Here is a 26,626-nt window from a genome sequence, read left to right on the forward strand (position 1 = left end):
AATTTTAGTTTCCTGATATATATATATATATATATATATATATATATATATATATATATATATATATACAAGTGTTGAATGTTGAATATACTAGTCAATTTTTAGGTTCCAGATTTTTTGTAATATTAATAAATACATAAATTAACTAATAAAGCCCTCAAGCTAGCTTAATAAGAAAACGAAAACAAAACGCATTACCAAAACATTTTTTTTTTATTTGTTGGCTCAATATACCAGTGATTTTTTTATGTTCCAGGCATTTGTTTTCTGTAATTTGTCCTTTATAAAACAAATATGAGAATAATGTAAAAAGACATTTTGAGAATATTTATATTTTGCATTTTGTTACATTGAAGCATGTCTCCCAAAAGCATTGCAATTCTATAAGCAGCCAAAAAATTGTTTAACTGTTTTATTCTTTAATCTCTGAGTAAAAAATGTACTCATAAATAGCAAACAATAAAAAAAAATTAAAACAAGTATGATTGAAATGTGTCCTTTAAAATTTATTACAATTTTAACAAATTAAGGCTCTGAAAGAAACCCAGCAGATGTTTCACGCGTGAGCCTTTTATCTGCCTAAGAATAAAATGATTAAAGGATTTTCATGGTCCACATTTACTTTCCAGAGACAGCTGCTGAAACACAATGAAACAAAAGGCGGTTTGATTACGTAACTTTCGCGCCACAGTCACCGCCCGCCTTTCCCTTTAAATCGATGTAAATGTAAACATTAAGCGCGGGAGACGTTAAACTGCAGGAAAGAATGCGTCCGTACAGTAAACAAGAACTCATCTGATTGGACGACCCCCGCGTCTGTCAGAAAGAGCGCGCTCTGCCTTATTTAAAAAGCGTCGCGGCGTCAAGAAGCTCCGATTGGCTGCGCGAATGTCACGGTGATTGCCATTGGTTCGTTCCCGACAGCATGGCGCCGTCCTCTTCGCTGATTGGCTGGGCCCCGTGCTCGGGCGCGATTTCCAACGCGGGAAACTAGCGAGTGAGTTGGGGTCACTGTAGCAGCTCCTGCCAGTGAGATTGCAGGACAAGAACGGAATCAAAGGCGCCGCGAGCTGGATCAGCGATACATGTAACATTGGGAATGACTGACTTTATAATACAGCGACTAACGGCGGAACGTTAAAGGCGGGATATTCCCCCAACTGCACTTATTCACACTTTTTTTTTTAGATTTATTTTTTAACTAAACGGTTTTAAGCTTGATTTTAACTGAACGTGATCCGCGATGGCTGACAGCAAACATCAAGTGATATTTTGTAACGACTCGCCGAAAAGAGTTCTGGTGTCTGTGATCAAGACGACGCCCATCAAACCGAAAGCGGCGGACTCTCTGATGCCCACCAGCCCCGGATTCAGCGACTTCATGGTTTATCCGTGGCGCTGGGGCGAAAACGCGCATAATGTGACTCTGAGCCCCGGAGCGGGCAGCGGAACCGCCTCACCGACCCGAAACAGCGGCTCTCCCGCCGAATCAGATGTTAACTCTTGCCCGGAGCACCTCAAGGTAAAAATCGCCTTAGATCTAAACTACAACATACTGGATTATATATCACAATAGCAGTTGTATATATTTTTTATTAACACGTATTATTAGTAAACGAAGTGATTTTGAGATTGAGTTCGGTTTAATGTATACACGAATGCGCCATATGTAAAGCGCGCGCTGAATGGGATTTTAAATTCTCCTCCATTGTGCGGCAGCTGGAAGTTAGATGTGACGTCAGACGTGCGCGCCAAAATCTCACTGATTATGGTTCTAGAAAACACCGCTTACTTCAAAATGACTGACACTTTAATATTTACGCGATTTTCAGACTCTAAAACTTATTTTGTTAGAGTGTCTTGTTTTAAATTTATACTAAGTAACGTTTTTAGTTGGAACGTGCGTTGATGGGTATTTTTGAAAAAGTTCTAAAATGTTCAAATGTTTCAATTTTAAATAAGTAACGTTATTAGTTTGAAAGATCGCTTGTAATTGTTTATATTGGTAAATTATTGTATAATAGTTACTGAAGTATTGTTATGAAGACTTTTCTAAAAGTATTATTCTTGAGGTTGTCATGAGTCTAGCTTTTAATGTTAAAATGTCCAAAAAATTATATATAGATATAAATTACTATGTAATTACAATGTAAAAAAAAAAAAAAAAAATCTTGGGAAAATGTGGATTTTTTAAATCAAGTATTAGTTTAAAAAATTGCATATAATTGTTTTTTTTTATGTTTGATAATATTGGTTAATAATACTGTTGAAAGTATTCTTAAGTTTGTAATGAGTCTAGACTTTAATGTTAATATAGCTAACATTATTATATTATATATTATTATTATATATAATATTTACGTAATTATGACATGTCACTATCCATATGACATAGGATTATGTTTGTTAAATTCACATAATTCACAATAAATTGTATTAATATGTATGTATATTACTATGTAATTACAAAGTAAACAATTCTCCATGAGAAAACGTAATCTTTTAAGTATTAGTTTGAAAGATTGTATATAATTGTTATTTGTTTATGTTGGTTATTAATACTATTTTAAAAGTATTCTTGAGTTTGTCACAAGTTTAGCTTTTTTATGTTAATATGGTGTAAAACGATAAATAAATATATAATATGTAAGTAATTATGACATAATGTCACTATCCAAATGACGTTTATATCAATATTAATAAATTATGTTCAATATTATGTGGCGTTATTTTAACTTGCACTTATTAATTACAATTTTAAAAAAAATTGTGGGGAAAAATTTGGATTTTTTTTTTATCAAGTGTTTGAAAAATCAAATTTTTTTTTTTTTTTTGTTAATATTGGTTAATACTTTAAAAGAAAAGAGTCTAGACTTTAATGTTAATATGGCTAAAATGATATATAAATATGTAATATTTACGTAATTATGCCATGTCACATATGACATAGGACTATGTTAATCATAATATGGGGTGTTATGTTAATATGGTATTATTATATAATTACAATGTAATTACAAATTTTGGTGGGGAAATATTTATTTTTGCGAATATTGGTCAATTATTGTATATTAGTCATTTAAGTAGTGTTATTAATACAATTTTAAAAGTATTATTCTTGAGTTTGTCATGAATATAGCCTTTAATGCTGTTAAGGCGTAAAATTATATATAAATATGTAATATTATGTTTATGCCAGTATTAATAAATTACTTTAAATATTGTGGTGTTATTTTAATACGCTATTACTGTTTAATTACAATGTAAACACAGACTTTTGTGGGAAAATGTGGATTTTTTTATCAAGTGTTAGTTCGAAAGATCGCATATAATAGTTATTTTTATTTATTTTTGTTAATATTGGTTATTGGTTAAAATTATTTTAGCCTTTAATGTCAACGTGGCATAAAATTATATATAAATATATAATATTTATGTGGTTATGACATGTCTATGTGACATTGCATTTTATATTTATTATTGCTTTAAAAATATTAAATATAATATATGGTGTTATTAAAATGCTATTACTATGTAATTTCGTAATTATTAAGTTTTTCATACATAATATATGTGTATGTACTGTTTATATATTATGTATATATAAATACACGCACATGCAAATATATATATTTAAGAAAAATGTTGTATATACATTAGATATATTCATATATCATATTAAATATATGCTATATACAGTACATGTAAATATTTTCAACATATATGCTGTATGTGTGTCTTTATATATACAAAACAAATATAAACAAAGTTTTATTTTGGATGCGATTATTCAATACCCAGCACTAGTTATTATGTTTGCTTATTGCATATTTTGCATGAATAAAAATGAACTTTCATGCATGTTTCTGTTTTGATGTATGTTTTAATTTTCTTATATTTTAATGGCAACTAATATTTAAAAATGTTAGCTATCATTATTCTCTTGCAGTTACTAGTCAGGACTAGGCATGTGCCGGTATCAAATTTTCATGCTGCGATTAATTGATTGAGTTTTTATCACGGTATACGGTATTATCACAATATTTTAATTGCTCAGGAGAAATGGATGGAGTGGTGGTGGTGGTGGTGGGGGAGGGAACAACTTGTATTACAATAGGTGTAATTGTGATTGTCAAAACATTTGGTAACTAAACAGAATTTTACACAATTTTCACGATTTCAATTCTTGGGATTTGATTTCAATCTTGATTCAATATGGACTCTTTGGATAAAAATTAGGTAGGCAACAGTAGATAGCCTACATATAAATTTTTCTCAAGAAAAAAAAATATATCTCACATAATGCTGTAAACATACAGAGAGCCCTGTCAGCTGGTATTATTAAAGGTTAAAAATTAACAAATTAAATTAAATACAATTTTGTTTTCATTATAATAACAATTATGACAAGTAAAAATATAATGCAAATGTAATATAGTGCATATATTTAGCAAAATACTCCTCTATAGCTATTTTTTTTTCTAGTCAGCTAAGGTAAATGTAACGTTCTGTGACATAATTGTTCACCTGCAGTTTTATTGACCTCTTTCCGTGGTTGAAAAACACTGATTGATTGATATTATGTAGGCATATCTTTCGGTAAAAAAGATATCGGTTTACTTGAACTGAAGCGCTACAGCGATCGGTCACGTTACATTTACAAGCACCAAAACGGTATTTATTGTCTGAATTTCGTAATAAAATGGACAGAACCTGAGAGCTGAGAATTGTTTTCATATCAAAAGTAACCTGCTCTGTTCTAGTAGTCTGTCGGTCTCCATGTTCTCTTTGCTCCGTGATTTTTCTCTGTGTGAGAAAATGGATGCGTGGCGCGAGAGCGTGTGAGAAGTGTAAATTGCGTGAGTCTCACGCTGAATGCGTAGAGTTGGCAGCCCTGCTTTTAAAAGGGGAATAAATCGTCGGCAGTGTTCCTCCTTCCACCATGCTCCTTCTCCGTGTGAGGATTGTTTACATTAGACTAGAGTGCGCACTGCACCGCATGCGCACAGTGCTTCTACATGTGGGGATTGTTTACATTCAGAGTGCGCACGTGTTTCGCGCAGCATATACACCGTGTTTGTTTAAGCGGTTGATGGAAAATAAGCTAATGCGCGTTCTATAAATATAAATTCTGATCTATTATTTTTCACTGTATTTTGAAGTGCCCACGATAACGATATCGTGCATATTCATTACCGCGATTTATTGCATTACCGAATACCGGCACATGTCTAGTCAGGACATAAACATTTCCATAGCTCTTTATACAATACAGATTGTTTTAAAGCAGCTTCCTAGTAATAACCAGGCAAATAATAACACTTTTTGAAATTATTATGAACACAACCTGCGTTTCAGCTTTGAAGCATCTCTAAAAAAACAATACTGTTAAAAGTTTCTGTGTTTATTTGTCATTAGTCTAACATGCATGATCTTGCTGTCTAATTTCAGGATGGCATTCGGCGAGGACGCCCGCGAGCGGACACCGTCCGAGAGCTGATCAACGAGGGCGAAAACTCCACCAGCCGCATCCGATGCAACATCTGCAACCGCGTCTTTCCCCGCGAGAAATCGCTACAGGCGCACAAACGCACACACACGGGTCAGTGCTGCTACTTTACGCCATCGGGTTCGTGTTCAGATATCAGAACGAGAGCGTTAACATTCCTCTTCATATCTCAGGTGAAAGACCTTACCTGTGTGACTATCCAGACTGCGGGAAAGCGTTCGTCCAGAGCGGACAGCTGAAGACTCATCAGCGCCTCCACACCGGAGAAAAGCCCTTCGTCTGTTCAGAGAAAGGTGAGCCTGAGGATTCCCTGGCTTTCATTCAAACCGCATTACAAACAAGTAGGATCGATTAGATTCTCTACCCCACAAAAAATGCTTTTCTTAGATTTTTTGTCTTGTTTCCAGCCAAAATATCTGAAAATTCTTAAATCGAGAAGGATTTTCTAAATGAGTAAAAATTACTGTCTTGTTTTCAGAAAAAAACAAGTCAAAATTAAAAATTAATCTGCCAATGGGGCAAGAAAAAAAAATCTTATTTCAAACAGAAAACACGATTATTTTTCTTACCCCATTAGCAGATTATTTTGCTAGTTTCAAGCAAAAACTCACTTGATTTTGGCTTGTTTTTTTTCTGAAAACAAGACCATTTTTACCTGTCTAAAAATCCTTGATTTAAGAATTTTTAGATATTTTGGCTGGAAACAAGACAAAAAAATCTAAGAAAAGCATTTTTTGCAGTGTAGTGTTCATTCAAGTGATTTAACAGGCGATCAGCATTTAGTTTAGAAGATTAGTTCACTTCCAGAACAAAAATTGACAGATAATGTTGCCCCCTTGTCGTCTAAGATGTTTGTCTTAAAGTCGTAAAGAAATTATGTTTTCTGAGGAAAACATTTCAGGATTTCTCTCCATATAGTGGACTTCTGTGGTGCCCATAAAGCAGCTTAAATGCAGCTTCAAAACGATTCCAGCCAAGGAAGAACGGTTTTAATCATGAAACAATTGGTTATTTTCTAAAATAATTTACAATTTATACACTTTTTGAACAAATGCTCTGTGCACTCTGGTTTAAGACAGTTAGGGTATGTCTAAAAACTCCCGTCTCGTTTTCTCCTCCAACTTCAACATCGTCCTACATCGCTGCAGAAGTACCAACCCGGTGTTTACAAAGAGAAAATGCGAAGAAGATCAAACACCCTTTACAAAAAAAGGTAAAACAGCGATGTAGGACGATGTTGAAGTTGGAAGAGAAAATGAGATGGGAGTTTTTAGACATACCCTAACTGTCTTAAACCAGAGTGCACAGATCATTTGTTCAAAAAGTGTATAAATTGTAAATTATTTTAGAAAATAACCAATCGTTTTGCTAGATAAGACCCTTCTTCCTCGGCTGGGATCGTTTAGAGCCCTTTAAAGCTGCATTAAAAACGGCATTTTGGAAGTTCAAACTCAGGGCACCATAGAAGTCCACTATATGGAGAGAAATCCTGGATGTTTTCCTGAAAAAACATAAGTTTTTTACGACTGAAGAAAGAAAGACATGAGCAGATGACAAAGAGCCGAGTAAATTATCTGTACATTTTTGTTCTGGAAGTGAACTAATCCTTTAAGGCCTGCTAACTTCTGTAATAATAAATATATTAGCATCCACATTGGGGCTGAGCGATATGGCAAAAAATAAAAATCTCGATTTTTTTTTTTTTTTTTTCCAAGTTTAGTCAGCTTGAAAATGTAACAACAGCACGATTCAAGTAACTTTTTCTTTAATAACCCTCTAGTTAAAGTAAATTCTATTCCAAGTGCACCACACATGAAGTTGTCAACATGATGTAAATGTAAGTTAAGATATAATATGAGGAAAATGCTTTAAAAAAATCTCAAAAGTCAAGGTCATTCAAAATGACTGAAGGTGTAACACCAGTGGACTATTATTAACTATAAATGTTCTGTAAAAACAATGAAGACGATGATGCAATCATGAAATATCAGACATACAGTAGTTTGATTGCGCTACTTTTCCATTGTTTTTCTATGTAAACATGGACGCATTTGACTGTTGCATCTCTTGCAGCATTAAACCAAAAAACCAAAAACCGTGGCACTCAAGTTAAAAGAAGTTCAGTGTTATTCCTATTCCACTGCCCGCATCGAATCTTTGTCAACACTAAAGCGCATTCAGTGTGAATGGCACCCACTGATCTGTAAATGAGAACGGCGCCTGTTGGATTTAATTGATAAAATAAATTCTGAAAATCACCCAGACCCAATCCACGTCAACGCTTTAAATGTTGAAGCTCTTCGATGTCAGATGGATTCTGATTGGCTGTCAGTGTTTTTATTGTTCATCAGCTGGAAAAAAAAACATTCTGAAAGTGGTTTCAACAATATTGTTCATCTTTGTTGTATATAGTTGTGGTGACCCTATAACTTTATGTTAACAGAGATATAAAAAACATAAACTTACACATGTTTTGTTTTGGTTTGTGTGACTCCGCCCACTGCCAATTAACCCAATAGGATTTTGACACCCCGGGTTGCCAGTTGGTGGAAAACTCAGCATATGGGAATATTGAAACATGCATAACCTGGACCCTGGACCACAAAACCAGTCATAAGGGTTTTTTTTTTTTTAACAAGAGATCCATACATTATCTGATGCTGAATAAATACGCTTTCCATTGATGTATGGTTTGTCAGGATGAGACCATATTTGAGATACAGCTATTTCTGATTCTATTTAAATATCTGAAATCTAAGGGGGGGGGGGAAAATAATCTAAATATTGAGAAAAATGCCTTTAAAGTTGTCCAAATTAAGTTCTTAGCAATGCATATTACTAATCAAAAATTAAGTTCTGATATATTTACAGTAGGAAATTGACTGAATCTCTTCATAGAACATGATCTTTATTTAATATCCTAATAATTTTTGGCATTAAAAAAGAAAAATCTTTAATTTTGCCTATTGCTACAAATATACACGTGCTACTTAAGACTGGTTTTGTGCTTCAGGGTCACAAATCAACTTCCTGTGCACACGTGTCTGCAATCTGGCAACCCAGTCGAGTCTGAGGAGGAGAAACAAAGCTCTCCAATATAACAACTTTGAACTGCAGTATTCATTTCAACCACAAGCTGTCAGTATCACATGCTCAGGGTGTCACTGGGTCCTTAAAAAGTCTTAATATGTTAAATATTTAAATATTTTTTGTTTTCTGTTTACAGTCATTGGACAGAACAAATTATCTAATCTGCCTGGTAACAGCCCTATAGAATTTATTGTTGAATTGTTGTAATTTGAAATCAAAGGCCTTTAAAAAAAAAGGCCTTCATAAAGGTAAATAAAAAATATGCTGATTTAAGTATGTAAAAGTTGAACACTGATAAAAATATTGCTTATAAAAATATTTTTGTGTGGATTATTATGGAAATAATAATCTTTAAAATAATGCTATAATCATAAAAAAGAAACCCAGACATTTATTGTTTTTGGAATATTAAAAATAAATGCTCAAAAAACATATAAAGTAAATAAAGTTAGTAGAGGGTTGTTAAGAAACATTTTTGTAACCTTTAAAAATGTTATAATAATGACAAGGAAACTGAACATTTTAAAGTTCTTAGAATTTAAAAAATAAACATTCAAATACATACATTTTAGGTAAAAAATTAAAATTAGTAGAATGATTATGAAATATTTTGTTACCTTTAAATAACAAGAAAACAGCATTTTAAAGTTTTTAGAATGTTAAAAATAAATGTGAAAATGTGAATTATTTTGAGTAAAAACGATTTAAAAAACATTTAAGAAATGATTTTAAAGCCTTTAAATTACGTTATTAGAATATAAAAAAATGTTCAAATTTTGTTATATTTTGGGTAAAAAGTTTAATCAATAGAACATTAAAGAAACGTTTTTGTAACCTTTAAATAACAATCATCACAAGATAACAGCATTTTAAAGTTTTTATAATATTAAAAATAAACGTTCAAATAATGTTATATTTTGGGTAAAACAAATACAATTAACAGAACTTTTCAGAAATGTTTTTAAAACCTTTAAATTACGTTATTAGAATATTTAAATAACATAATTTATCATTTATGGAACATTTAAAAAATGTTTTTGTAACCTTTAAATAACAATAATATAAAAATAAATAAAAAATAAAATTAATAGAACATTTTGGAAATATTTTTGTAACCTTTAAATAACATTGAAATCGCGACAAGAAGACATAATTTTCAAATGATTAGAATATAAAAAATAAACGCTTAAATAATAATTTATTTTGGGTAAAAAATACAATTAATAGAACATTCAAGAAATGTTTTTAAAACATTTAAATTATGTTATTAAAATATTAAAAAAAACATTTAAATTATGTTATTTTGTTATATTGTATAAAAAAAAACTAATTAATAGAAATATTTTTGTGACCTTTAAATAACTTGCAACAAGAAAACAACATTTTAACATTTTTAGAATATTAAAACTAAATGTTCAAATAACATATTTTGGGTAAAAAAAAAAGTAAAATTTATAGAACATTTAAAAAAAGTTTTTGTAACCTTTAAATAACTTTATTGCAACAAGAAAATAACATTTTTAAAGTTTTTAGAATATAAAAATATATTGTATAATATGGAAAGTTCACTGTATATTGTTGTAATATCAATAATGACATTTTAGTTTTGAAATTTAGTTTTCTAACTATTTTATATACTGTATGTATGTAATATAATGTGTTTTCCATTAAAGGTTTAGGTCTTAAATTTCATAAAAGGTTGTATTAATAAAAGGTCTTAAAGTCTCAAATTTCCCTTGTTCATATCTGTAGAAGCCCTGCATCCTGCAGCTTTAACTAAAACTCTAATAGCATATTAGTGACACAGTTGAGGTGTAGAAAGTCATTTCAAAGCTTTCGCTCTCCCTGTGTGTTGTAGGTTGCGGAAGCCGATTCACTCACGCTAACCGTCACTGTCCCAAACACCCGTACGCACGACTGAAACGTGAGGAGCCCACGGGCGGCCCCGGGAAATCACAGGGAGCCGACAACAAGGCTGTGGCCGAATGGCTGGCGAAGTGAGTAAATCATCAACACACACTTATTTGCTTCAGAAAAACTCTAAGGATGCACTGATGGATCAGCCAATAATCAGTACTGACCAATAGCCTGTCATATCAGACACCTGTCAATCAAAGGTCACCCACCCTCATTTACATACATGACCAGTATATTATGTATCACATGGTCTGTTATGATCATATTCTGCTACTTAACCATGTAGTGTTTCTTGAAATACTTAGAATCTGAATCAGAAACATTTGTTCAAAGCAAGAGATTTAAACCTTTTTTTTTTGTTTTTGTTATATCATCCAGCCCAGAGACTCTTCGAGATTATTGAGACACTATTACAGGGTTTATTAGTCATTTGAATTTTTATTTTATTTATTTTTTATTTATTTATTTTTTTAAGCAAAAAAAAAAAAATATTTTTACTTTTTATTTCAGTTTAATATTTTCTTAGCAATTTTCTATTTAATTTTTTTTTACTTAATTTTATGTAATTTGTCATTTATATTTTTTTATATTTCTATATCATTTTATTAAATAGAGACTTACATTTAAAGAATTAAGTTTTATTAAACTAAACTAAAAAAATAGTTAACATGTTTGTTTTATATTTTATTTTTTGTATTAAAGTAATTTTGTTGTGTTTTTTTTCTCTGTAGTATATTGGTGTTTTCACCATTTTTGTAATTTTATATATTTCAGTATAGAGTTTATTTTATTAATTTTAAGTATTTTTTTGTTTCAGATTTAGGTATTTCACATAGTTTAGCTAAAATGCTTTAAAAAAAATTGGTACTAAAGCTGTTTTGTTGTACTTTTTAGCAATTCTTTTGTGTTTTTGCCTTTTTTAAGGGTTTTTATATTTCTATAGTGACCCTGGACCACAAAACGTTTATTTGTCACAGGGTCACATATTGTGAATTTTGTTTTAATAATTACTTATTTATTTATTTTCAGTTTAATTTATTTTGTTACATCAAGTTAAACTAAATAAAAATGCAAAATGTTTCCTTTAACAAGCTAAAATAAGATTTTTTTATTTTATTTTTGTCATTTATTTTTATATATTATTTTATATAAAAATTTTATATATCTCGTAATAATCATTTAATTATATAGAAACTTACATTGTTTTAAAGAATTATTTCAGTTTTAGTTATTTTATAGTTTGATATTTTTAGTTATTGCATTAAAGTACTTTTGTTGTGTTTTTATTTCTTTGTAGTATCTTGATTTTTTTTTTTTTGCCATTTTTGTTAGTTTATATATATATATATTTATATATCATTACTGTGTTTATTTTTTTAATAAAACATTTTCAAATTGTATTTTTGTATTTAAGCAATTTTTTGTGGTTTTTAGCAAAATCAGTCTTAAGGGTAATGTTTTTTAGCGTTAAGATCTGTATACATCATCTGAATGCTGAATAAATAAGCTTTCCATTGGTGTTTGGTTTGCTAGGATAGGACAATATTTGGCTGAGATAAAACTATTTGAAAGTCTGGAATCTGATGGTGTAAAAAAAATCTAAATATTAAGAAAATCGCCTTTAAAGTTGTCCAAATGAAGTTCGAAGCAATGCATTTTATCAATCAAAAATAAAGTTTTGATACATTTATTGTGGGAAATTTAGAAAATATATTCATGGAACATGATCTTTACTTAATATCGTAATGATTTTTGGCATAAAAGAAAAATTGATCATTTTGACCCATGCAGTGTATTTTTGCCTATTGCTACAGATATTTTTGTGGTCCAGGGTCACATATAGTGTGTATTTTGTTTGTTAAAAATTATTCATTTTCAGTTTGGTACATCAAGTTAAACTAAATGAAAATGCTTTTTTTTTTTTTTTTAGTTAACAATAATAACTCAAGACCAACCCAGGGTTCGTACGGTCATGAAAAACCTGGAAAAGTCATGGAATTTTGAAATGGCAATTTCCAGGCCTGGAAAAGTTTTGGAAAATTAAATTAACCCACAAAGTTTTGGAAAAGTCATGGAAATTTGTTTGACCAACTCTGTATATTAGAATATTGCTGATAATTTGGTTTAAATTCCAGTTAACGAGCGCACAATCGGTCACGTGATCGGTCGCGTGGGGTAACGGCGACTCGCAGTTTTGTATCAAATACAAGGCCATAAAAAGTTATAAATATTTAAAATAGTAAAAGAAAAGTCTTGATTATAATTTTAAGAGGTCTTACAGTTGGGGATGGAAAGACGATTGCGATAGGGTTGGATAAATCTTCAAAAAGGCAATGATGTCATTGAATAAATATGTGCACCGCACGTTTCAAACTCAAAACGCGGCACGGATGTCTTTATATGAATGTATCTGAAGGGAACAGACTGTCCTCAGAAACGTGTTGCATGTTCATTTCTTGTCTGACAAAACAGCGTTAATACTGATTTGTATACAGCCGTTACTAGGGAAACTAATATTTCAGCGCTCCTAAAGCGCCCCCTTGTGACAGAATTCATTTTTATTTCCAATAATTTTTTTTCCAGCTTTTTATGGTCAAATTATTGCAATTATCAATCCATGTTTTTATGCAGCAGACACATAGAGGTGTAAATGTGAAAAAAGTTAATGTGCCTTTTAAAAATCTAAACAATTAAGTAATATTAATATTAATATATATATATATATATATGTGTGTGTGTGTGTGTGTGTGTGTGTGTGTGTGTGTGTGTGTGACCCTGGACCACAAAACCAGTCATAAAGTTAAATTTTACAAAACTGAGATGTATACATCATATGAAAGCTCAATAAATAAGCTTTCTATTGATGTATGGTTTGTTAGGATAGGACAATATTTGGCTGAGATACATATTATTATTATTATTATTATTATTATTATTATAAATAAATATACATATAGGCCTATTTGAAAATCTGGAATCTGAGGATGCAAAAAAATCTAAATGCTAAGAAAATCACCTTTAAAGTTGTGCAAATTAAGCTCTTAACAATGCATATTACTAATCAAAAATTACATTTTGATATATTTACAGTAGGAATTTTACAAAAAATCTTCATGGAACATGAACTTTAGTTAATTTCCTAATGATTTTTGGCATAAAAGAAAAATCAATAATTTTGACCCATGCAATGTATTTTTGGCTATTGCTTCAAATATACCCCAGCGACTTAAGACTGGTTTTGTGGTCCAGGGTCATATATATATATATATATATATATATATATATATATATATATATATATATATATATATATATAAATATATAAATATCCAAAAAAAATTTGGATGCTCCTAATTTTTTGAAGTTGGGAGCACCAGTGCTACCAAGTAAAAAAGTTAATTTCGAGCCCTGATACATATACATTTCATGAAACATTAAGTCATGAATATTTACTTAAAGTCATGGAAAAGTCATGGAATTTTACTGGTAAAAATGTGTATGAACCCTGCCAACCCAAAAAGCAGTAAAAAGTAAGAAGGTTCATCAAATTTTTAATTTTATTTTATTTTTTGTCAGATACTGGCAGACGAGGGAGCAGCGGACGCCTGTGCCGTCTAAAGCAAAGACTCTGAGTAAGACCACTATGGAGGACCAGGAGCAGCAGGACCCTCTAGACTTCCTGCCGTCCGACGAAGGCGAAGAAGAAGAGCAGGAAGAGGAGAAGAGCGGCGGAACGGCACGCCGGCGTCTCCAGGAGCAGCGCGAGCGTCTTCACGGCGCACTGGCGCTCATCGAGCTGGCCAACAATCTCTCGGCCTGAACGACGGGTCTGGATGACCAGCAACTGTCCTCGCCTTCCAGACCCGCCCGGGTTGATATAAGCTACAAGCACCTTATTTCGCTTCCTGTTGTACCTTTAGGCTGCTATGATGGTAGTGATATCATTATATGAAGAATGTCGTCGTTTTCTCAGCTGGTTAAGGAGACGAGACGTGTCTCGTGTTTGTTTTCGTTGTGCACTTTGTGGGAACGAGTGTTTGTTTGGTTGGGGTCGGTGTATGTGAGGTCGATTTTGGATTGCGGCGTGCGTGTGTGTGTGTGTGTGTGTGTGTGTTTTGAAACAGGGTGCGGTGACCGACCTGCTAAAGATGAAGACTTAACTGACTGCAGATGGCATAGTGCTTTCCTACATTAGTCCGGTTCGCTTCGTACGCCGTCGTCCATCACATTGGTCATGTTTAATCATGTATTTATTCTGTATTTAAAGCCACCGGCTGAGGCTTCGCAATAACTTCAGTACAACTAACCAGCTTTAAGATGCCGCATTGGTACACGCTTCTAAACTAGTCTATTAGTTGATGGGTAAACCGAAGCACTTGGATATTAATCGACGACACTTCCAAAGACCGAATGAGAATCTGGATCCCAAAAAGCACTTGTTTCAGTGGCTTTGCGATCTGTAACACTACGTCCTGTTCACGCCGTTCATTTAGATTCGACTGGAAGATGTTTATTATTGGAAAATTTGTTTTAATTGTCCGTTTTGTAACTGAAATAATATATTCCCCCCCCCCCAACGAAATCCTTCGGAAAGCCGTGCTCCACGTACCTTGAACTGATCCCGTCACGACAACAGAATGTAATCGAGCGTTTTATTCTGAGATGTTCTGTTCGCTGTGCTGAAAGGACTTTGTAAATGTGTAAACGGGCTTTTCCTCATTAGTGTTAGCACTTCAAGTCTTCATTAAATGATATAAACTGTTACTGGTTGTTGTTTGTTTTTATTCAAATGAAACCAGGGAAACTAAAACGAAATTCCAGGACTTTTCAACCACTACTTATTGGTTTTTCAAGGTTTTCGATCAGAGATCCCACTTATCCAACAATATCTTCAATATCAAATTCTAGTCAAGAGAAATAGATCAATAAAATAATAGGAAATGGCAAAAATAAAGTGAAGCACATGCAAAGTATTACAACCAGTGATGGGGAAAGTTACTTATGCATTACTTACTTAAGTAATGCATTACAACATTGTGTTACTTCCTAAAAAAAGTAAATAATTACGTTACTTGGTTACTTTTTATGGAAAGTAATGCGTTACAATATTGAGTTACTCCCTAGAAAAAGTTACTAATTATGTTACTTGGTTACTTTTCATGGAAAGTAATGTTACAATGTTGAGTTACTCCATATAAGTAACTAATTACATAGTTACATTTTATGGAAGTAATGTGTTGCAATATTGTGTAACTCCCTAAAAGTTACTAATTACGTTACTTAGTTACTTTTTATGGAAAGTAATGCATTACAATATTGAGTTACTCCCTAAAAAAGTTACTAATTACATAACTTAGTTACTTTTCATGGAAAGTAATGTTACAATGTTGAGTTACTCCATATAAGTAACTAATTACGTTACTTAGTTACATTCTATGGAAGTAATTTGTTGCAATATTGTGTAACTCCCTAAAAGTTACTAATTACATTACTTTCCATGAAAAGTAACTAAGTTATGTTACAATGTTGAGTTACTCCATATAAAAGTAATTAATTACAGTTACTTTTTATGAAAGTAATGCGTTACAATATTGCGTTACTCCCTAAAAGTTACTAATTACGTTACTTGGTTACTTTTCATTTAAACTAATTATGTTACTCCCTAAAAAAGTTACTAATTATGTTACTTGGTTACTTTTCATGGAAAGTAATGTGTTACAATGTTGAGTTACTCCCTAAAAAAGTAACTAATTATGTTACTTTGTTACTTTTTATAAAAAGTAATGAATTACAGTATTGCATTACTTCCTAAAAAAGTAACTGATTACATTACTTAGTTACTTTTCATGGAAAGTAATGCATTACAATATTGAGTTACTCCCTAAAAAAGTTACTAATTACATAACTTAGTTACTTTTCATGGAAAGTAATGTTACAATGTTGAGTTACTCTATATAAAAGTAATTAATTACAGTTACTTTTTATGAAAGTAATGCGTTACAATATTGTGTTACTCCCTAAAAGTTACTAATTACGTTACTTGGTTACTTTTCATTTAAACTAATTATGTTACTCCCTAAAAAAGTTACTAATTACGTAACTTGGTTACTTTTCATGGAAAGTAATGTGTTACAATGTTGAGTTACTTCCTAAAAAGTAACTGATTACATTACTTAGTTACTTTTTATGAAAAGTAATGCATTACAATATTGAATGACTCCATAAAAAATTAACTAATTATGTAACTTAGCTACTTTTTGTGAAAAAGTAACATGTTACCCTCTAAAAAATTAATCTTATTACGTAACTTAGTTTTTATAGAAAGAAATGTTACAATATTTTGTTACTCCCTAAAAAAATAACTAATTAAGTTAAGTTATGCGTTACAATACTTTTGTGTTACTTTTTAAATCTGGACAGGGCTTGCTTGTTTGTTTTTAATACAAAGCAAATGTAAAAGCCCTTTCACACCAAAAAGTGAAATGAAAAAGCCTGAAGGAAAAGTAAATTCTCTTTTGTCATTGGAAATTCCTTTTATTTGTCTGTTTTGTAACTGAAATAATATATTCCTCCCCAAGAAATCCTTTGGAAAGTAATTTTTTTTGTAAGTGGGCTGTTCCTCATTAATGTTAGCACTTCAAGTCTTCATTAAATAATATAAACTGTTCCTGGTTGTTTTTTTATTTAAGTAAAACCAGGAGAACTGACCAAGATTCGTACTGATACTGTAAAATGAAATTCCAGGACTTTTCGAACACTACTTATCGAACAATATCTAATTTTTCAAATTCTAATAAAGAGAAATAGATCAATAAAATAATAGAAAATGCAAAAATATTATGACCAGTGTTGGGGAAAGTTACTTTAAAAAGTAATGCATTACAATACTGCATAAAAGGTATGGTTTTTTTTGGAATTACATGAATTTTGCATGAAAATATGCACTTATTGACAAAATTCTAATAATTCAAGCAGGAAAATTGCTATTTTCAAGTGTTTTCCAGGCCTTAAATTTCAAAAAGTCAAATGTGAAATGTTTCTATAAATAAATGAAGCCTTTTTTAATATTGCATTTAACAAAAGCAACACTAAACACTGATTTGGTGCATCACGTTTTCTCCGGATGACTCTCTGTGATATGAATGACCAGTTTGTCTTCTGCCTGTTTGTCGCTTGATTCTGACGAGCCGCTGCTGTGAAATGTGATGTAGGAGTATATCAGACCAGCTGAGATGCTGACAACATGAGAAACACAGCGTTAGGAAACGTTAGAGATGCACCGTAATTTCAGACTATGAAGATAGTAAAAATCAAGTTTCCTACCATATATTCAAACCTATAAAGTTTGTCCATGAGAAGATGTAGTCTCCACCAACAAACATGCCAATATACATCACAGCAACATTCTGAGAGAAACACAAACAGCAGCTCTAGAATAACTTACACACAGAATGCAAAACATTTATGTCATGAAGTATGGTAAGTTAATTTTATCATTTTATTTTATAGTACATTCCGAGTTTCTGCAAGTTTTGTGAAGGCCAATTTAAGGCTTGTTTCTTAAAAAATGTCTTGTATTTGCTTAAACGTTTTAAAATACAACTCCTAACCAATCTCTATTAGTTTTTCATTCACATTACAACAACAAAAGCTTAGATCACACCACAAATACAATGTTCCAACTCAGTATTTTGTTTTGTTTTCCAGTGCAAATGTCTGAAGATTGTTAGAAAAACTAAATGATCTAAGATAGGAAGTCTTGAAGTGAGTTTATGAGTAAAAGTAGAACAAAATCAAATGGAAACAAGTGTTGATTCTCCACTCATTTTTTTAAGATTTAATTTCACCTTTTGCATTTGAAACAAATATGTGACCCTGGACCACAAAACCAGTAATAAGGTAAAATTTTACAAAATTTAGATTTTTACATCATATGAAAGCTCAATAAATAAGCTTTCTATTGATGTATGGTTTGTTAGGATAGGACAATATTTGGCCGAGATACATTTATTTGAAAATCAGGAATCTGAGGGTGCAAAAAAATCAAAATACTGAGAAAATCACCTTTAAAGTTGTCCAGATTAGGTTCTTAACAATGCATTTTACAAATCAAAAATTACATTTTGATATGTTTACAGTAGGTATTTTACAAAAAATCTTCATGGAACATGATCTTTACTTAATTTCCTAATGATTTTTGGCATAAAAGAAAAATCTAAAATTTTGACCCATGCAATGTATTTTTGGCTATTGCTACAAATATACCCCAGCGACTTAAGACTGGTTTTGTGCTCCAGGGTCACATATGTGACCTTGCACGGGTATATTTGCAGCAATAGCCAAAAATACATTGTATGGGTCAAAATGATCAATTTTATGCCAAAAATCATTAGGATATTCAGTAAAGATCATATATATTTTCTCAATATTTTTATTTTTTTGCACCCTCATATTTCAGATTTTAAAATAATTATATTTCGGCAAAATATTGTCCTATCCTAACAAACCATACATCAATGGAAAGCTTATTTATTCAGCTTTCTAATAAATAATTGACCATTATGACTGGTTTTGTGGTCCAATGTCACATATATCTTGATTTAAGAACGTTTAGATATTTGTACTGGAAAACAAGACAAAAATACTGAGAAAAAAAATATTTTTTGCAATGCAAGAATTTCTGCTGTGATCTAAAACCTTTTTAATGCCTGTAAAATAACTTTTAGACCCACTTTAAATAATGCTATTAATTATTAATATGTTACACTAAGTAATAATGAGGAAATGTAATTAGTGAAGGTACTTTAATTGCCCCAACGACTGTGGTGGTCAGTGCCGTGTTATAATAACTGCAGAGGATGATAGAATACATCAAAATAAACCTGAAATGAGAAAATACTGGGGTTAATACAATACAATACGTTTTTAATGTTTTTTAAAGAAGTCTCTTCTGCTAAGCCTGCAATTATTTGATCTAAAATACAGCAAAAGCTGTAAAATTGTGAAATAACTACTTTCTATTTACAGGGTTTCTGCAGATATGAACAAGTGAAATTTAAGACTTTTTAAGACCTTTTTAATACCACCTTATATGAAATTTAAGACCTTAACCTGTAATGGAAATAGATATTATATTACATGCATATGTGATATTTAATGTGTTTAATGTAAAAAGTAAACAAAATTTCATGGCTGTCATAAATTAAATTTATTACTACGATATACAGTGAACTTTCCATATCAGCAGATACTATTCCACACAAAATATCCCCATAAAAGTACCACTAGAAATATCTGATTTAAAAAAAAAAATTCTGAAGCGATTTTTTTTTTTTTACTTTTGAAATGTATGCGTACCTTTGAAATTTATTTTATGAATTTATCAATAAATTCTAAATGGCTGTTAGCAGTGAGATTACATAATTTACACTGCAAAATTAAAAGTGAGATTAATGTTTTAAATACATTTATTGATTTATAAATATATATATTATAAATGTTATATAAATACTGCGATTCTGTCTGAAGACGCAGAAACTTCCACAGAGGGAGAAAAAAATCTACAGTTGTTAGCAACTGGCCTTAGCCAAGCCCTATATTCAGTTTTTCCAAGCCCAGTTTCGCTAAACTTGCACTTCCTCATAGCTAAAAAATTAAATCCATTTGACTTCTGCGGTACAATCCGAGAGAGACTCGCGCCAATAACAGAAAGCTGATTGGCTATTGCATGCTGGTCTCATTTGTAGTTTAAATTCAGCAAATTATATTTGGAATAGTGAAATAAAGAACTACAACACCACGGAAACAACAGAAAGAGAATTTAAATGAGCATTAGAGGTAGTGTTACATGGACATCGGAAAAATAAGACCTGTGTAAAATTATTTAAGACCTAGAACAGCGAATTTAAGACTTTTTAAGGCCTAAAATTTTGATTTTTAAATTTTAGACTTTTTAAGACTTTTTAAGACCCCGCGGAAACCCTGTATTTAAATATTTTTTATTTCTGTGATCAAAGCTGAATTTTCAGCATCATTACTCCAGTCTTCAGTGTCACGCGATCCTTCAGAAATCATGAAATCAAGAAAAAATTCTGATGATTATTATCAATATTTAAAATAGTTGAGTATTTTTTCCCCCCAGGAAAAAAGATCTGAAATACCTGAAATAAAAAGCTTTTGTAACATTACCATATATACCATTCAAAAAGTTGGAGTCAGTATAATTTAATTTATTTTATTTTTGGGGAAAGAAATTGTAGATATGTCACAGTTCTGTCTGTCTTGTCATTGGTTTTTCCCATTTGTCTTCCCCCCGTTGATCTGTCATTTGGTTTAGCCCTTCGTCATTGTGATTCCCTGCACCTGTCCTTGTAATTATTAGTCATCTGTGTCACCTGTGTTTATTGATTAGTCTGTCTTTAAAAGTCTGTCTTTGATTTCAGTTCCCTGTCGGTCCTTTTGTGAAAAAGATGTGTGTGAATGTTCCTGCCTTGTTCCATTTGGAGATTTATATTAAATATATTGCATTTTGTATATATCGTCTCGTCTAATCCTGCACGCACCCCTGACAAGATATGAATACTTATATTCTGCAAGGATGCTTTAAATTGATCAAAAAAGTAATGATAAAAACATTTATGTTACAACTGATTTTTATTTCAGATAAATGCTGTTCTACTGAACTTTCTATTCATCAAAGAAACCTGAAAAATTCTACTCAGCTGTTTTCAACCTAGTAATAAAAATATTTTTTTTAAGCAGCCAATCAAAAAATTAATATGTTGCTAAAAATTCAGGAATAAATTACATTTTAAAATATATTCAAATAGAAATAATTATTTAAAAATGATTTATTATAATTATTATTAATTATTTTAAATAGTCAAAATATTTCAAAATTTTACAAAATTTTTAAAAGTCAAATAAATGCAGGCTTGGTGAACTGCAGAACTTCTTTAAAAAGCATTAAAATCTCACTGGCACTGTGTGTATATTACATACAAATAAAATGCATATAAAAGTATACGAGGCTTAGCCATTCTAAATAATTATAAAAACATCACGAGTTTCATGAGTCACACTCACCCCATGACACAAGACAATAAAAAATGAAATATGAACATAACAGACGTCCATCCTTCAAAGGTAAGAGCCTTAAAACAAGAAAAAAACATTATGGCAAATGAGGAAATTCTTTCATTCTCTTTATCTTTATGTTTTCACTGACCTTCTGTAAATCTCCAGTGTAAGCGCTCGCCAGGACAGTTGGTATAATGATGATAAAAGCATTATAGAACAAAACCCCATATTTACCAAGGCCCTGAAAGCACAGACAGCAAATAAATCAATAAACACACGAGTTCACGTGTGTTTGCATACGGGGTTTGTCTGTAGCTTCGTGTTTAATCAAAAGGGTGTGAAGTTTAAAGTTGTAAAGCTCACACCGAATGACTTTCAAGTGTATTTTTAAGCAAAAACCAATGTTAATCAGTGTTAACTAGTCACATTGTCATCGGATGACCTTTTGCAGGAGATATGTCTAAAGTTATCATCAGAGCTTTCAGAAATGTCCATCTATCACTGATAACTCGTGCGCTCATAAAGCTGTCATGTACCTCCATTCCGAGTTTCTTCTTAGTGTAAACTCCACTGGCCGCCGTGAAGACGTCATTCAAGAGAACAAAGGTGTATCCTTCTGCATTGTAGGACAGGTCTGAGCTGAAGCAGTTGGTTTAGAGTTCATAAACATAAACATATGTGTTCATTTACACACGAAAATATGATCATGATTTATGTTCATGTACCTGGCTGCCACCAGAGCGCCCACAACTATAGCCAGAACACTGCACACCAGCGACGGAGCGAAGGTTTTCCTGAAGATACATGAATACAGAAACACACACAGAGTCTTATAATGCAGTCAGTTTAATGCTCTAGCGGTTAAAATAGAAAACGATGAAACTACAAGTTGTTTGAGAAGAAATACACAAGTTTTCATCAAAACTCTCCAATAACCAAAAAACGGCTTTTTGAGCAAGTAAGAGCTAATATGTGAGCCTGGACCACAAAACCAGTCATAAGGTTAAATTTGACAAAACTGAGCTTTCTATTGATGTATGGTTTGTTAGGATAGCACAATATTTGGCCGAGATACATCTATTTGAAATCTGGAATCTGAGGGTGCAAAAAAATCAAAAAGACTGAGAAAATCATCTTTAAAGTTGTCCAAATTAAGTTCTTAACAATGCATATTACAAATCAAAAATTACATTTTGATATGTTTATAGTAGGAATTTTACAAAAAATCTTCATGGAACATGATCTTTACTTAATTTCTTAATGATTTTTGGCATAAAATAAAAATCAATAATTTTGACCCATGCAATGTATTTTTGGCTATTGCTACAAATATACCCCAGCGACTTAAGACTGGTTTTGTGGTCCAGGATCACAGATGTCGCTGTTATTTGGACTTTTTGAAAGCAGCTTTAAAAGCAGGGTTCGTAAATGAAGTTCCAGGACTTTCCAAGCACTACTTTTTTATTTTTAAAGGACTTCAATCAGAGATCTCACTTATCAAACAGTCTTCTATTGTAGATTCTAAAAAAAGAGAAATAGATGAATAAAAATGTATGTTATTACTAAGAAGACTACACTTTTACTATAGTTAAACCACAGGTCATTTTTCTTACGGCATTTGTAAGAAAAATAGATTTGTGATCCGCACTCCAAAGTTCAGATCTAAATCAAATGATTCGCAATTCACGCTCCAAATTTTCTAAATCAAATGATTCACGCTCCAAAGTTCCAAACTAAAGCAAATGAGCAAAATATGTATTTTTTTTAATATTATTTTATGTTTTTTTTTTTCCTTTTAAAAATATATACATAAAAATATGGCCTTTTTTGTACATTTTTGAAAATACTTCTTATATTGTGAAATATATAAACCCCCACTGTAACACATGTGACAGATGAATTATTAATAAATTTATACAAGAAAATAAACAAAAATTATATATATATGTTTGAAAAAATGTTTACATAAATATGCCTTTTTTTTAAATATTATTTATATTTCGAAATATATCAACCACACCATAACACGTGACAGATGAATTATGAATAAATATATATTAAAAATATATTAAAAATAATATACACACACATATATATATATATATATATATATATATATATATATATATATAAAAATAATATACACATATATATGTATATATATATATATATGTAAATATATTTTCAAATATATATATTAGAATATATATTTACATAAAGATATGCTTTTTTATATATATTATTTATATTTTGAAATATATCAACACCTGATGGTGAATTATGAATAAATTTACATAAAAAATATAGAAAAAAAATTAAAAATTTAATATATGTAAAATATATATATATATATATATATATATACATTTTTACATTTTTTTTCTATATTTTTTTATGTAAATTTATTCAAAATATAAAAATATTTTCAAAAACATACAAAAATGGCATATATATATATATGCCATTTTTGTATATTTTTGAAAGTATTTTTACATTTTGAAACATATTAACCCCCACTATAACATATGTAAACATATAACACAATTGAATAAAAATAAATTAAATTAAATTAAATTAAATAAAGCCTAAATGTAGGCTTCTATAAGACAGTAAGTGTATTTTCTTGCCTCTAAATTACATTTTCAATATATTTGAACCTGGAAGAAAACTGCTATATGGACAACAGCATTAAAATACAAATAATTATTACATGATAATTAATTATTACAAATAATTATTGCTTCATGATTTAAGACAAAAAATTATGGTTTTATCATATACTTGCATATTTAAATTTTCAAACACAAAAGTGACAGTAGCTTTAAGCATAATTAAATAAAATGTAATACATTTCCACTAAAAGAAATGATATACCTCAGTATCCTGGATTCCATAATCATAGTCAGTAAAATGGTGAATTTTCTGAGCACGGTGAACATGGGTAAGCTGAAAAACACAAAGCTTCATATGAGCATGTCTTAATGCAAAACATTTGTGTTTTTTTGTTGTTGTTTTTTTACCTTAGCTTCTTTGTTCCTCCGAGTCCGGTCACATGATTCCCCATATACAGCAACGGTAAAGGAAAAATCTACAGTACAGACACATAAACAATAATCAATAATCACAGTGTGATTAAAATCAATGCTGCACATATTAAATGACTTATAAATTACCTTTCCAGGAATACTTTTGTCAAAGTCCTGAAAATGGATGGCTTTATTCATTTTGGCAACATACAGAATAGTGATTGTAGCTGTCATCTGTAACAATAAACAAAATACAATCAGACTTCTGAGTTTTTATAAAAAGTTAAAAACACAACATTTTAACTCGAGAATGTTTCTCACCTGCCCAATTCCGAGAAACATAAACGAGGGAAACCTATGAAAATAAAACACATTATAATTACATTAACCTGAGAAAATGTTTCAAGTCAAACGATTTTTAATGTTTTTTTTTCTCTTCTGCTCAAAAGAATACAGCAAAATCAATAATACTGTGAAATATTTTTACTATTTAAAATACCTGCTTTTTATGTGAATATCTCTTAAATTGTAATTTATTTCTGTGATTTCAAAGCTGAATTTTCAGCATCATTACTGCAGTCTTCAGTGTCATGATTATTATTTTTAGCTTTGAGTCAGTATACTTATTTTTGGAGGGGAAAGAAATTAGAAAGTAATACTTTTATTTAGCAAGGATGCTTTAGATTGATCAAAAGTGATGATTAATATATTATTATTAGTAGTAGTAATGTTACAGACAAATGCTGTTCTTCTGATCTTTCTATTCATCAAAGAACCCTAAAAATCAACATAATAATAAAAAAATATTTTTAAAACAGCAAATCAGAATATATAAATGATTTCTGAAGGATCACGTGACACTGAAGACTGGAGTAATGATGCTATAAATTCAGCTTTGAAATCACAGAAATAAATTACATTTGAAAACATATTCAAAAAGAAAGCAGTTTTTTAAAATAGTAAAAATATATCAGAATTTATCAAATAAATGCAGACTTGCTGAGCAGAACAGAATTCTTTAAAAAACATAAAAAATCTTTTGACTGGTAACGCTAGCGTGTTATTCTAAGTGGTAAAGCCGGAAGCGGAGTAGGGGACACTCACTTGTATTCAGTTAAAATACTTTTATTCACCACGATGATGAAAAACGAGCAAAAGGCGTAAAACAAAGCGGAAACAAACTTCATGAGCTTGGTGTGTTTGACCTCATCGCGTGACGGCATCTTTGTGGCGGTTTCCTCAGTCATGAAGTCCCTCAGTCTTTACCGTTTTCTCTTCTTGGAGACTAACATGATGTTCGAGTCTCCGAAACTAGTCCAGAGAACCGCTAAATGAGTTACATAATCACACACGACACGAGAGTATTAGTGTAAGTCAGTTAATAATTATACGACACGAACTGAACAAGTCCAGAATGACAGCTAAACTGACAAAGGGGCGGGGTGTCGCGATGGGCGGGTCTTGGTGGTGCTGAAACGCTCTCTGATTGGTCGAGTCGTATGTGGCTATTATTAAAAATAATTGTAATAACAATAATTAATAATTATTGTATAGCACCTTTTAAACCCCTACTGAGGCTTTACAAATACAATTTAAAACGAGAAACAAATAACAGATTAACGGAAGATCACAGGACCAGATATTAAGAGATGGAACTGTTGTGTTGCCTATAAAGACAGGTGAAACCTGAAACTGGTTATACTAGTAAAGTTAGTAATAGGGCCTACGTTAGTAATTATGAATCATGCATTCAAGTATTATGAGCATTATCATCATGAATTTCTGTAAAGCTAAATTCATGTTTTATGAAAAGTGTAATAATAGGTTAATTTGACTTTTTGTTCAGGGAAAAACAACAACTTTGCTAGTATGCTAGTAATGAGAATATTAAATATGAAAGCCCATTTCCACCAGGTAAGAAAAAAAAATCGAAATTATGACTTTAGAAAATTATGAACCCCCTCTATAATTATAATACTTAATACTAATACTTAATACTTACGTC

At 30.9% G+C, this 26,626-nt stretch overlaps 2 protein-coding genes across 2 annotated transcripts; one reads left to right on the forward strand and one right to left on the reverse strand.

Moving 5' to 3' along the window:
• The first annotated feature begins 1,021 nt into the window (after positions 1–1,021).
• znf367 (zinc finger protein 367) lies at positions 1,022–15,280 on the forward strand. The gene is made up of 5 exons (XM_073819371.1): positions 1,022–1,522; positions 5,452–5,602; positions 5,683–5,802; positions 10,458–10,596; positions 14,093–15,280. The coding sequence occupies exons 1-5, from the start codon at positions 1,244–1,246 to the stop codon at positions 14,334–14,336; spliced, it is 933 nt and encodes a 310-aa protein (XP_073675472.1). The 5' UTR covers positions 1,022–1,243; the 3' UTR covers positions 14,337–15,280.
• Positions 15,281–17,548: 2,268 nt separating this feature from the next.
• On the reverse strand, positions 17,549–26,020 carry slc35d2 (solute carrier family 35 member D2). The gene is made up of 12 exons (XM_073818600.1): positions 25,726–26,020; positions 24,943–24,976; positions 24,769–24,855; positions 24,616–24,683; positions 24,470–24,541; positions 22,321–22,389; positions 22,132–22,234; positions 21,744–21,836; positions 21,602–21,669; positions 19,320–19,398; positions 17,840–17,922; positions 17,549–17,751 (listed from the first exon to the last, which is right to left on the reverse strand). The coding sequence occupies exons 1-12, from the start codon at positions 25,866–25,868 to the stop codon at positions 17,625–17,627; spliced, it is 1,026 nt and encodes a 341-aa protein (XP_073674701.1). The 5' UTR covers positions 25,869–26,020; the 3' UTR covers positions 17,549–17,624.
• Positions 26,021–26,626: the final 606 nt, after the last annotated feature.

The sequence above is a fragment of the Garra rufa genome, chromosome 15 (assembly GCF_049309525.1).
Source record: "Garra rufa chromosome 15, GarRuf1.0, whole genome shotgun sequence".
NCBI lineage: Eukaryota > Metazoa > Chordata > Actinopteri > Cypriniformes > Cyprinidae > Garra > Garra rufa.